The sequence below is a fragment of the Phyllostomus hastatus genome, unplaced genomic scaffold (genome assembly GCF_019186645.2).
Source record: "Phyllostomus hastatus isolate PE091 unplaced genomic scaffold, TTU_PhHast_1.1 phas_contig_64, whole genome shotgun sequence".
NCBI lineage: Eukaryota > Metazoa > Chordata > Mammalia > Chiroptera > Phyllostomidae > Phyllostomus > Phyllostomus hastatus.
In genome coordinates, this window is record NW_025333928.1 from 11,198,496 (window position 1) to 11,212,339 (window position 13,844).

The 13,844-nt window shown below is 43.3% G+C and overlaps 2 protein-coding genes across 4 annotated transcripts in view; both read right to left on the reverse strand.

Moving 5' to 3' along the window:
* The window catches only part of AXIN1 (axin 1), a 70,784-nt gene that overhangs the window by 35,834 nt on the left and 21,106 nt on the right, over nucleotides 1-13,844 (reverse strand). The window lies entirely within an intron of this gene.
* On the reverse strand, nucleotides 11,163-12,668 carry LOC123825413 (guanine nucleotide-binding protein G(I)/G(S)/G(O) subunit gamma-5-like). The gene is made up of 2 exons (XM_045848795.1): nucleotides 12,644-12,668; nucleotides 11,163-11,410 (listed from the first exon to the last, which is right to left on the reverse strand). Exons 1-2 carry the CDS (start codon nucleotides 12,666-12,668, stop codon nucleotides 11,163-11,165), a joined length of 273 nt encoding a protein of 90 aa, XP_045704751.1.

Consider the following 13,844-nt stretch of genomic DNA (forward strand, 5'->3'; position numbering starts at 1 on the left):
CTGGGATGTCACCAGGTGGCCTGGTTTTCGCTTGTCTCTGACTGATCCATACCCCCACCTCAGCGCCTCACCTGGCCACCCATCCTCTAAGCACACCCCATGTGCTTCCCAGCCCCCTGTGCCCCTGTCATGATCTGTCTGCTCCTCAGGAGTCCTCATGCATCTCCACCCATCTTGGTCCAAGGCCCTGGTCAGGTCAAAGGTGGAAATCTGGATGCAGAAAACTGCTGGATCTGGTGAAACCCTTCAGCTTTCTGGCATACAGCAAGCATTAGCAAGGACGGGTTCCCTGCCATCAGCAAGATGTAAAAAATCCCTTCCAAGCAACACAGGCAGAATGGGGTCTGCCACAGAACGCAGGTGGGTGAGTCTGAGGAGCCCAAGGCCTGCCCCTTCATAAGTGTTGGTGTCATTCTCTCAGACCCGCTCCTGTCCTAGCCTAGAGCCCACACCTTAAGGGACCGGCTTTGGCCATGTTCCCACCACAGCACCCTCTTCCACACCCCCGTGTCTAGGGAAGGGCTGTGACACCAGAAGGGCAGGGGACAGTCACTGGGCAGACAGAAACCTAGGACACCAGCACTGGCTCCCAGAAAGGGAAACCAAGGAGTACGGCTTGAACTCTGTGTATGTTGTCCTGTACCACAGAAGAGAGGGCACGTGGCTGTCATCGCCCTGGGGACAAGGGTGAAACAGGCATAAACTATGCGAGAGGACTGAACACTGGCACAGAGCAAAGAACCTGAGTGTGCAACAGTCCACAGAGGCCGGATTTAACATGCCCAGGATGCGCTGCCCAGCTCAGAAGCCTCCATGCCAAGTGTCAGAGCATGGCTCTTGATCATGTTACGACCAGCACAAGTGCACGGCCACCTTAGCGCAGACTCTGATGACATCAAGTGTACCTTCCTGTTTGAGCCTCCCGGGGAGGAGGGTGGAAAGGGGCTGAGGAAACAAGCACTTGCTGGAGGGAGATTCAGCCACAAGGCACCACTTAGCAGGTGGCCATCTGGTACAGTCTGCAGGGACCATGTGACCATAAGCAGATTCCAGACTGACTTGTCAACAATATCCATTGAGGGGAAGGGGCATCCCAGTGAGCTCAGACCCTGCACAATTGTCATCAATCTGAACCCACAAAGCCAACAGCCAGCGGAAATGTAGGCAAGAACAACGCTATGTGTTATCAACTATCTCCTACCAAAATCACCTTCCAAAGATGCCATTCTGCATCAGAGCCTGGTCCTCACTGAGACCCGACTGGCAGCCCTGGTGCACAGAAGCCTACACCTGTCACCGCCCAAGGGAAGCAAAGAGCTGGGTTCTGTCCAAGCCCTTAGGGAAATGAACACTGCTGTACCCTCCAATCTTGAAAGCCTACATTCCCTAGATGAAGGCATATAAACTGCTTTGCAGAAGTGTCGATGTGTGTCTACAGTCATGAAACCATCACCAAGACCAAGATAATGAATGTACTTATCACTCCACAAAATTTCCCTGTGCACCTTTGTAACTCCTCTGTCCAGTCCCCCTCCACCCACCACTGCCACTAGAAGTCTGAGTGTTTTAGAATCCTGTATAAATGGCACCACACAGGGAGTACATGCTCCCTTTTGCTGGGGTTCTTTTACTTCACACATGGAATCTGAGATCCATGAAGGTCACTGTTCGTACCAGTAGTCATCCCTTCTGTGCCAGCTGGTATTGCTGGTATTCTATGGAACGGAGGCTTGTTCCTCCACCCACCTGGCAACGGCCACCTGAGTTGTCCCTGGAGTTGAAGGGTATACACCTCCCACAGTGACAGCACTTCACACTGGCAGGACCAGTTCCCACTCCACTCCGTTGCTCTGTCACAGGAGGGTGTTGGAGTCCAGACCCAAATCTGGGTGCAGGGCTTCCAGACCAGAGCTGTTTCTACAGGCCTCAAGAAGCTGCCACTGAGCAAGTAGTCATCACCCAAAGAGACACCACAAGCCTTCCGAATACCATTATTCACACACAGCCTGACCCTCAGGAAGAAGAAAGGGGAACCTGCTTCCCAACCAAGCAATTCACTCCTAGAGCTCTGTCTTCTCACAGTGCAGTCTTCAAAGCCACAAGGAAATGACCAAGACAAAGGTGCCAGGTGATTAGGATGAACACTTCTTTTCAAATTAGCCTCTGTACAAAAGGCAGGGCACCGACCCACCGATAAGATGCACTTCTGTTTTTTTGTTTTGTTTTAGCACTACTGATGACTTAGGTGCATGTTGCCCATGTTCACAAATAAACACTATCACATATAAAACAAATACCTTACCTTTGCATGCAAAGGTCAAAAAGTTTGTATTAAAAAATACAATAGAAATCAAGCCAATGTCAGCTATTTTTATATCTCTATTTTATGTCCTCCATACAAAAATCAGGAATTTGGCCTTTATGCAAATGATCAGCCAAGGTTAATAAATAGCCCCTCCATGAAGCCCCCCTTATACCCCTACTTATATATCTCCAGTAAGTTCTACTTAGATAACAGACACCTGGGGTCCCCGCTGGGGGCAGGAACAGGTGATATCAGAAGCTGAATAGGAACCACAGAGCACTTACTGCCTCTTTGATAAAGCTCAGAGATCACTCAGGATGGGAGATGAAAGGCTGAGAAAATGAGTCACCTGGTTGTACCAGGTGCATGCTTCCTGTTCAGCCATCAGTCACCTGTGCCATGAGGTCACCTCGTGGTTTCACTCCTGCAGGCTTTGAATTTGTTTTTATTATATAGCTGGAGCACCCCGCCCACCACTGTGAATGAACTCTAAATTGCACAACACATCAAAGGCCAACGATGATCAAGATCAAACAGTAAGACCAGAGGATGTGTGTTCAGTGGAACTGGCACAGGCTGGGTGATCATCCACATTTGCCCCCTCCAGAAATGGACAGCAGAGAACCTTGGCTCTAGAGAGGCTCTCAGGACCACCACTTGCCAGCTACTGACCTTGGCCAAGTCACTGTTCCTTCCCTGCAAAGTGGGACAATGGTCGCTTCTTCATCAGGGTTCCAAGAGTCTTCAGGAACAGCACACACGAAGCACAGACTGGCCACCATACAGTCCGGTCTGGGCAGTGTCCCTCACATCAAGCGGGAGAACTGGGTGGTAAAGGCTACAGGTAGCAGTTAAATCCCACAATTCAAACTAACTTTCTGTGAGAGTTGATACAAATGCTAACAACCCAGATTATAAACTCTAGCCAGAAAAACATCCTACTCAGGGGAACCCAAGCTCACAGTTGGAAAGGCCCACTGCAGTTGGTATGACAGTCACACAAGAAAAGGCATGGAGTGGGTCCCACCTGGTGTCACTTTTTCTTTACCATAATTCTCACAGGTAGCTATAATACTCAAATTAGTAGCACTTTAAAATATCTGTTGAAGATACATGTTCTGAATTAGGATCCCATTTTCACAGGGGAAAAAGATTACATACATACCAAGAAGACACCTCAGGATCTAGATAAAATAGTGCTAACCACGAGCAGTGGGATAGCAAGTCATGTTTCTGCTTACCTGATTCTCTAATTTCTAATTAGAGAATCTCTAATGCACCAGTGTGTTTCCTATACAGGCACAGCTTGTTTTGTTGTGCTTTGCTTTTTTGTGCTTCACAGATACTGCATTTTTTACAAATTAAATGTAAGAACCTCCACCAGAAAAAGATTATGACTCATTGAGGCTTAGTAATGGTTCACATTTTGTTTAGCAATAAAATATTTTTAATTAAGATATGTACATTTTTGCCCCAGCCATGTGGCTCAGTTGGTTGGAGTATTGTCCCATGCACCAAAAGGTTGTGAGTTCAACCCCTGGATAGAGCACATACCTATGTTGTGGGTTCGATCCCTGGTTGGGGTACATGAGGGGGGCAAAGGGGAAGAAGCCAATAGATGTTTATCTTTCACATCTGTGTTTCTCTTTTCTCCTTCCTCTCTCTCTAAAATCAATGAATATGTCCTTGGGTAAAGATTTTTTTAAAAGGTACGTACATTTTTTAGACATAATGCTATTGAACACTTAATAGGCAATAGTGTAAACGTAACCTTTATATGCACTGGGAAGCCAAAAAATTTGTGACTCACTTTATTGCAATGTTTGTCTTATTGCAGTGGTCTGGAGCTGAACCCACAGTATCTCTGAGGTATGCCTGTATAACTGACAATGGTGTGCATGTTATTTCTGCAGAGCAGTTATTGAAATGTATGGAACAATATATAAAGACCACTTTGAAAATTATAAAGCACTATACAGAAGTCACCTATGGAGCTTAGTAGTGAGAGTTCAAACATGGTGAGTTAACAAAACTAGAGGTCCTGTTCCTCTCTACTCAGCAAACACTACACATTTAAGTCAGCTTTACCCTGTGCACCACCAGTTTCTTAAATATCAGAGGTCTCTCCAGGGCCTAGACTTTCACAACTGTTTCACATCAGATTTTTAAGTTCACATGGATCTGATGAGGAACTTACTTTACCAGGTCTGTTCGGAAAAAGTTCAGCCATTGTTAATATAATGAGAACGATTTGCATGCGACATTGATATAACCTGGCAGCCAAGGAGAGTGGACTGGAATGCACATGCGTCAACAATGTACTAGTCAGTGGGGATGGTAGATGCTGTTGAGTGAGCATGTGTACTGTGTGGCCATCACATTCAAAATGACTGAGCAAGTAGAGCAACGAATCTGCGTCAAATTTTGCATTAAGCTTGAACATTTCTCCACAGAAAATATTCAGATGATTCAGAAGGCCGCAGCTATAGGCAACTGGTGACTGGCAGCTTCATCATGACAATGTGCCCTCTCATGCATCATGTCTCATGCAAAGTTTTTTTGCGAAACACCAAATCACCCAGGTGACTCAGCCCCACTACAGCATAGATTTGGTGCTCCGTGACTTCTGGTTTTTCCAAAACTAAAATCACCATAGAAAGGGAATGGATTTCAGACTATCAATGAGATTCAGGAAAATATGATGAGGCAGCTGATGGCAGTTGGGAGAACTGTGTGAGGTCCTAAGGTGCCTACTTTGAAGAGGACTGAGGCATCATTGTCCTATGTACAATGTTTCTTATGTCTTGTATCTTCTTCAATAAATGTCTCTTTTTCTTATTACATGGCTGGATACCTTCTGGACAGGCCTCATATGTGGTAGTGGTTAAAAAGTGGGGAAAAAAAAGTTTTAAAGAGTATGTCATCATATGTTTTTAGTAAACCACTTTTACTGCAACTCAAGGTCATCCTGCACCTGGCAATGCTCTCCCCTGGGGACCCCTGCCCCTCATTCCAGCCTTGATACCTCAAATAAAAGCTCCAAGGAATTTACCAGTGCCAATCATATTTCATAAACTCAAATAGCCGCAGTAGCAATAAATTTTTAAAAGTGGCAATTCCCTGCCCTGGCTGGTGTAGCTCAGTGGATTGAACACAGGCTGTGAACCAAAGGGTCACTGGTTCAATTCCCAGTCAGGGCACATGCCTGGGTTGCAGGCTAGGTTCCCAGTAGGGAGTGTGCAAGAAGCAAGCACACACTGATGTTTCTCTCCCTCTCTTTCTCCCTCCCTTCCCCTGTCTAAAAATAAATAAATAAATAAAATATTTTTAAAATAAATAAAAATAAAAAATGACAATTCCCAACAAATTGCAGGCAATTTAGAGTAATTTACTGAGAAGTTATCTGCACCTACCCCTCTGAGGTCTTTCAGACATGAACAAGAGAACCACAGGAGACTCTAGACCTGGGTCCTTGCTGACTTCAAAACAGCAGATCGTATGTCAGACTTGCAACCTTTTTAACACAGACCGGAATCAGTCAATAACCCAAAACAAAATGCAAGAGGCTTAGGATCACATTCCAACATCCCACAAAACTCTGGTGAGGAGACCAGTTCTCAGTATGAAAACTATAAGACCAAAATAGCAACTTCTAAAAAACGTGGTTTAAAATTTTTTTTAAATGTACAATTATAAATTTCATCAAGGTTAAAACTCTGTTCATAAAACAGTATGACTTGTTCCCTTAGAGTAATTCAGAAATCACTATTCCAAGCTTTAAGTCACCTCTTTACTTATTGACATCATCAGATAATTCTCAAGAGGTTCTTTCTCTCTAAGCTAAGTTTGTGTGGCAGCCCTGGCCCCCCCAGGAACTTCATGTCTGGTTTCCTTGACTCTGAGTCTTTGTGCGGACTGAAAACCTGGGGAGAAACAGAAAATCTTTGGGTATTTTGTTTCTATAAGAGGTATTTGATTTTTCTGCACCTGCATCTTCTTTCTTTTTAAAAGATTTTATGTATTTATTTTTAGAGAGAGGGGAAGGGAGGGAGAAAGAGAGAGAAACATCAATGTGTGGTTGCCTCTCATGTGCGGCCCCTGCTAGGTACCTGATTTGCAACCCAGGCATGTGCCCTGACTGGGAATTGAAAGGGTGTCTCTTTGGTTCTCAGGTTGGCACTCAATCCACTGAGCCACACCAGCCAAGGCTGCATTTTCTTTCACAATGTTTCAAAAGGATTTTTCCTTTTAAAGGAGTTTAACACTTTATCCAAATGAACTTAATACGACCACCTTATGAAAAAGTCGAACTACTCAGGATCTATGTAATCATTTTGTATGTACAGAGAATGCATGGTAAAAACTGAAACAGGGAAGAATAAATAGCCTGGATGGCTTTCATGTCCCAATCTTTTTGTTCATCATGGAAATGTTTTATCTTTAAAGGCATCCCCAACACAGCTCTACTGTGACACCATAAAACTTACATTCCAAAGCAAATGGAATTTCAAAGAACCAAGGCACAAGTATGACATTCCTTCAGCCCTGTTCCCTCCATCCTTGGGATCTCCACCAAGCTGTGTCTCTGCTGCAGGCCTCACCCCAGGCCTCATCAGGTCCTGCTTAATACCGCTGTTTCCACACTGCAGACTGTAGAGGTGGCCTTGAGGGTGGGGGTAGGGAGGGCTCTAGCACAGGCGCACCTATGGGTCTTCATTTCCGTCCCCCCACCCCCCAGCAATAGTCAGTGACATGGGCTCAACACGTCTAAATGCTTAGCTTGCTAAAGAGAGTTGGAAGGATGCTGAGCACAGCGCCTCCATATTGTGGCATGTATACATACCCTGCTTCACGTAAGGGCAGTGGAGCTGAAGCTATGTGGTATGTGTTTGCTGGGTGCCATTACATTCCCCAAAGCCCTGAGTTTGGTATTCATTCATTATGTTCACCCTCTTCCCCAGTGAACTTGGCCACTAATACATCCAGTCACCTTTGTCATAAGGCAAGAATATATGGATAAAGGCCTGGCTGGTAGTTCAGTTCGTTGGAGTATAGTCCTGATACAGCAAGGTTGCATGTTCGATCTCTAGCCAGGGCACATATGGGAAGCAACCAATGAATGCATGAATAAGTGAAACAAATAGATGTTTTTCTCTCTCTCAAATCAATAAATTCAAAAATTTTTTAAAAAGAGTACTTGAATGGACAGAAGCAATGTAATTAAACACAAAAAATCCTAAAAATGGCCCTGACTGGTGTGGCTCAGTGGGTTGGTCATCATCCCACAAACCAAAAGGTTCCAGGTTTGGTTCCAGGCCAGGGCACATGCCTGAGTTGCGGGCCAGGTCCCCAATTGGGAGAGGCAATCAATCGATGCTTCTCTCCCTCTCTTTCTCCTTCCTCTCTCTCTAAAAATAGATAAAATCTTTTTAAAAAATCCTAAAAATGTTTATAGTTATTAGTAACATCATCTTTATATCTGAAAAATGAATATATATGAAACAAATCTAGAGTTTATACTCAACATATACCATATTCGGTGAGACCGACCTAATTTTTTAGGTCACATCTATTTCTTATAGAAAATTTCTACTTTAAAATGTTAAGTATTAAAAATTTAAGAATATGTTAGTATTAACTTGTATATGCATAAAGACATTCTGGAAAGACACACATAATTTATCTAGATTATTTATTTTTAAATGGTGAATTCTGGCAGGGCAGATAAGGGCAATGTTAATTGCCCTGCCAGAATTCACAATGTTAAGAGGGAGAATGGGGGTGGGGGATCCCCTGGAAAACATTTGAGTTTTATAACCCATGGAACATTGACTTCAGTTTCTGCTTATGCACCTGACCAGAGCAGGCCTTCAACACAGCATGTGAAAGGAGCGCCACAGAGGGACAAGCGACACAACCACTCTGAAGCAGAACAGCCTCTCTGCTCAGAGGTCATCTGAAGGACCCAGAGAGATGGGGACACCCATCAGCCATCATTCATCTCCCCAAAGACTTTTCTGACTCCTATTTTAAAACCACAGAACAGAATTACATAATATAAGGATTCATCAAAATCAAGCCCTAAATAAATAGCTGATATAAAGTGAGCCTTGGATTTCTGCTTGCAAGGTAGACTAACTTATGGTGCACCAAACCCCTTGTAAGGACAATCAGAAAAAAAACAAACAAAAATATTTTCATCTCATTTAAAGGCACCAGAGAACTACCATAGCAATGAGGTCTTAAGGGGCCAAAACATAAGAGAAAAGGGGAAGACAGAGATGTAAGTCCAATATTTAGTCCCCCTTTTCTCCTTGGGTTTATCAAGTGATACCTCAGAGGCTGAGAATGTGGAAGTTCTCAGAATTCTTTTTTTTTTTAAGATGTTACGTATTTATTTTTAGAGAGAGGGGAAGGGAGGGAGAAAGACAGGGAGAGAAACATCAAAGTGCAAGAAATACATCGATTGATTGCCCCTTACACACCCCCAATTGGGGACCTGGCCTGCAACCCGGGCATGTGCCCTGACTGGGAACTGAACCAGTGACCTTTCAGTTCCCAGGCTGGCACTCAACCCACTGAGCCACACCAGCCAGGGCCTCCCCAGAATTCTTAAGTGAGTGGTCTGAGTACACAGAGAGGTGGGCCCTGGTGCAGACCTCAGTCTTCCAGCTGGGAGCCCAATGGGCTGCTAGATGGGAGAAGCAATGAATCTGAAATAGACCATCCTTCTCAGCATCCAACCAGAGTGGTTCCTGATTGAAGGAAAGTGATGTGTTTTCTAATAGAAGGAAAAAAAAGGTCAAATACTTAAAATGAGCTTTAAATATTTCATATATAAGTACAATGTCTGATATTTAATAAAAAATCGCCCATCATACCAAGAGACAGGATCATATGACTAAGAAACAAGAGAAAGAACAGAATCAGAACCACAAAATACTCCAATTTTGAAATGATATGACATTAAAATATGTGATTAACATGTTCAATAAGCTAAAAGACAAGCCAAAGATTTTGAGCAGAGAACTAGAAGTTAAAAAAGAAAAACAGAATCAACCCTGGCCAGGTGGCTCAGTTGGTTAGAGCATCATCCTGTATACCACAAGGCTACAAGTTCGATTCTGGGTCAGGGCTCATACTTAGGCTGAGGGTTCGATTATTGGTAGGGGCGTGTACAGGAGGCAAGTGATCGATTGATGCTGCTCTCTCACAGTGATTTTCTTCTCTCTTGGAGGATTTCTTGACCCCTTCTTTTCTCTATCTATATTCACTCACTGGGGATCTCAACAAGGCTCATGGCTCTAAACAGCATCAATATACTGATTGCTTGAGAGACCAAAGCAGAAGCTATAGTGGATTTTTAAAAATTTAATCTTTGTTGTATTTTTTCCCCATTTGCAGTAGATTTTTAAACCCAATTTCAGAAACACCAAACCTCTCTGAGCTCATCACCATTACTCTCCCCATACTGCCTATGCTCCAGCCTTGCTGCCTTTCTTGCTTTTGAGATCTGGCTTTTCCCTCTGAATGGTATCATCCTCCACCAGGCACATAGTTTGTGCTTTCACCTTCCTTAGGATTTGCTTGAAAGTCACCCTCTTGATTGAGACCCTGTCTGGCTTTTTCTCTTAAAATGGCAACCCTCCCTTTGTCCCTACTGGCCAGATGGTACTTTACCGTACATAGTATTTGTCACCATCTGAAACACTGTAGTTCACTTATTTTTTCATCTTGTACCTCCTCCTGTTAAAATGTAAACCCCATGAATGGAGGAATTTTTGCCTGTTTCGTTCACTGCCGAATCTCCAGCTCCTGGAAGAGTATCTGGCATGAAGAGGGTACACAATGAATCTGTACTTCTGTCAATTCTCTGTTTAAAGGGGCAGCTATATTTGGGCAACACAACACACATACCTTTTCTTGTCTGCTCAGACACAGGTTTTCGAAGATCCAGTAAGAAACCCAGGAGTTACACAAGAGTGAGAATCAGTCTACCTCAAGATGCCAACCCTTCATCTATGTCCAACATAAGGAGGGCTAACACACGAATAAATGAGCTCCTGAGAGAAGTTTTATGTGTGCATATAATTTGTATTCACCAAGTGGATCTCAAAAGTACTAGACATCCCAAAGTGAATTTTCTTTTTTTCCCCCTTTATACTAAGTATTTACTGTATTTTTTGGACCATAAGACACACCTAGGTTTTAGAAGAAAATAAGGGAAAAATTTTGAAGTAAAAAAATGTGGTAAAATATTTAGTAACATAAACAACATAATATTTCACCAATGTAAATGTAAACAGGACTCAACAGCAGCATTAACAACCATTATTCCTCCCAAATGGGGCGGGGGGTGCATCTTATAGTCCAAAAATACAGTATTTGTCGGTTGCTGCCAGTGTATGTAAAATAATCATCCTTGTGAAATAGAAATTCATGAAAATTCTGAGAGGCAGATGTTAAGGAATGACAAAAGCAGAAGTCTAAAGTATGGCACATGTTACAGGGATAAGCTTTTTGTACAGGCTTTCAAATTTAGCTCTCTTCAAATATTCACTGGTTCATAAAAAGTGGTTTCAAAACACCTTCAAAAATTCACTTCACTAGCCCCTGGCTGGTGTGGCTCAGTGGATTGAGTACAGGCTTGTTAACCAAAGGATCAATGGTTCGATTCTTGGTCAGGGCACGTGCCTCGGTTACAGGCTGTGTCCTCAGCAGGGGGCACATGAGAGGCAACCACACACTGACGTGCTCCCCCTCTTCCTTCCTTCCTTCGTTCCTTCCTTCCCCCTCTCTAAAAATATATACATACATACATACATACATACATTTTTTAAAAGAAAGATTCACTTCACTACAAAAAGGAGCCTACTTTCTGGGGTCTAAAGGGATTGGTACTTGGATATACTGCAGTCAGCAGGGGGTCATATTGAGCATTCTGCAGACAGAATTGTTTCAAACCTGCAGCCTTCTGGGAAATCTTCACATAGTTGAGGCCCGTCTCCAGCTGGAGCTGTTGAACCACTTTCTTTATAGTGGTAACACTGGAGGAACCAGGCAGAAGGTACACGCAAAAGCTGGGCTGATTTGTTGGTAGTGGGTCTGAAGAGCCAAACAGTGGGGCAGCAAAGTCATGGGCAGGGCTCAGAACTCCCGAAGTTAATTTTCATTAAAAAGAAAGAGTCCTCTCACAATGCTACCACCTCCATATCACATAGTTATGGCAGTCACGCTAGTCCTCCCCTAAATATCTGAGCTCCCTATCTCCTTTGCTTTCACTGAATTCTTCTCAAAGACTCATTCTCTTCCTTTTGTGTTCAAAAGATAAGTTTTGCAAACTAGGCCCAACTCGGTAATCATAGAAACAGAGAGCAGTCTTTCTTCTACATACATGCAGGACTTCTTAGAAAACTAATGAAAAATGCTGCCCTACTGAGGGATGGGCAGGGAGCATGATACTACAAATAGAAATTTTCTGAGGGATGTTTAGGGGGAGTTAGACCCCCAGGGTCCTGTCCTCACCCACATCCAGGATAATCACATAATTCTCTATCACACACCCTTGTAGGACACACAGGACAAAGTCTCAATAAAAATGAAACTGAAAGGCTCCTGATTTGGGAAAATCAGGTGCAGGGAAAGATACAGGGATTTGGACTAAAAACTGATGAATCACGTGAAAAGTCTGTATTCTCAACTGGGAAACCCAACTCCTTCATCTATTCAGCTCCAGAATGTAACAGCCAGTCCCACAAGAAGGGGACTAAAGTTTCCCTCTCAGGGGAGAGCAAATCACCCCTGACAAAAGACCTAAAGATACTGAAATCTGGGGAACCCCCACCCAAGCAAAAAGCCAGCTGGCAGCCTAAACACACCAAGCACACCAATCAAAATGGCCTCACACACAGCTTTCAACCAGCATCTCCAGTGCCTCACATTTAAACAAAAACAGACAGCCAGGATCATCATTTGGATAAAACTTTGAGCAAGCAAGACAGAATCCAAATCCATAACAAAGAAATTCAGAGGACCCAAACATCTTACTAAGCAGAAAGCAGGACAACAATTAACAAAATATAATTAACCTCTCCCAAAAGATTTTAAAATATTAATCCATGAACAAAAAATAAATTTTTAAGAGTGTATATTCAGAAAACAAGGGCATGGACATTTAATAGATCTGAAATCACAATTTTAGAAAATGGAAAATAGGATAATATGATTTAAAATTTGAAGGCTCATTTCAGATGGTCTGACATCTAAACAATAGAAGCTCTAAAATGAGAAAACAGAAAACATGAAGTTATCAAAGAAATAACATTTAATAGCCCTGACCACTGCGGTTCAGGCTGAACACCATCCTGCAAAGCAAAAGGTGGTTGGTTCAATTCCCGGTCAGGGCACATGCCTAGATTGAGGGTTTGGATCCCAGTTGGGGCCCATATGAGAGGCAGCAGATTGATGTTTCCCTCTCACAGTGATATTTCTCTCCCTCTCTTTCTCCCTACCTTTCCCTCTCTCTAAAAATAAATATTTTTTTAAAAAAGAAAGAACATTTAACAAATTCCCAGAATAGAAGGACAAGTTTCTTCAGCACAATGAAAGAAAAAAGGAGACTTCTGGCCAAGATGGAGGCATAGGTAGACACAGTGTGCCTCCTTGTACAATGGAAAGAAGGATAACAACAAATTTAAAAACAAACAACAACCAGAACTGCCAGAAAATTGAACTTTATGGAAGTCTGACAACCAAGGAGTTAAAGAAGAAACATTCATCCAGACCGGCAGGAGGGACTGAGATGGGCAGCTAGAGGACCAGGGCCAGTAGACCAGGCAAGGCAGTGAATTGCAGACTGGGTGGTCCCACATTCGAGTGCAGATAAACCGGGAGGAACAACTGGGGAGCGAGAGAGACCTTGAAATCCAGAGTCCAGAGCAGGAAAATAAAGTCTCAAACCTTACTGAAAACGCCTGTGGGGTTTAGGCGGCAGTTGGAGAAACTCCCAGCCTCATGGGAGAGTTTTTTGGAGAGACAACAGGGTCCTAGAACATACACAAGCCCACCCACCCAGGGAATCAGCACCAGAAGGGCCCAATTTGATTGTGGGTAGCAGGAGAAGTGACTGAAAACTGACAGAGAGCAGAGCAAATGGCATGGTTCCCTCTCGGACCCCTCCCCCACCTACAGCGTCATACACAGTGACATGTTATCCCGCCCTAGTTAACACCCAAGGCTCCACCCCATACTATGTAACAGGCACACAGAAACCAAATAATAATAATAATAATAATAATGGCCCCAATGAAAGAACAGATCAAATCTCCAGAAAAAATACAAGTAAACGATGAAGAGATAGCCAACCTATCACACACAGAGTTCAAAACATTGGTTATCAGGATGTTCACAGAATTGGTTTAGATAAAAAAATGAAGGCTATGCTAAGTGAAATAAAGGGAAAATGCACAGGGAACCAACAACGGTGATGGGAAGGAAACCAGGACTCAAATCAATGATTTAGAGCAGAAGGAAGAAAGAA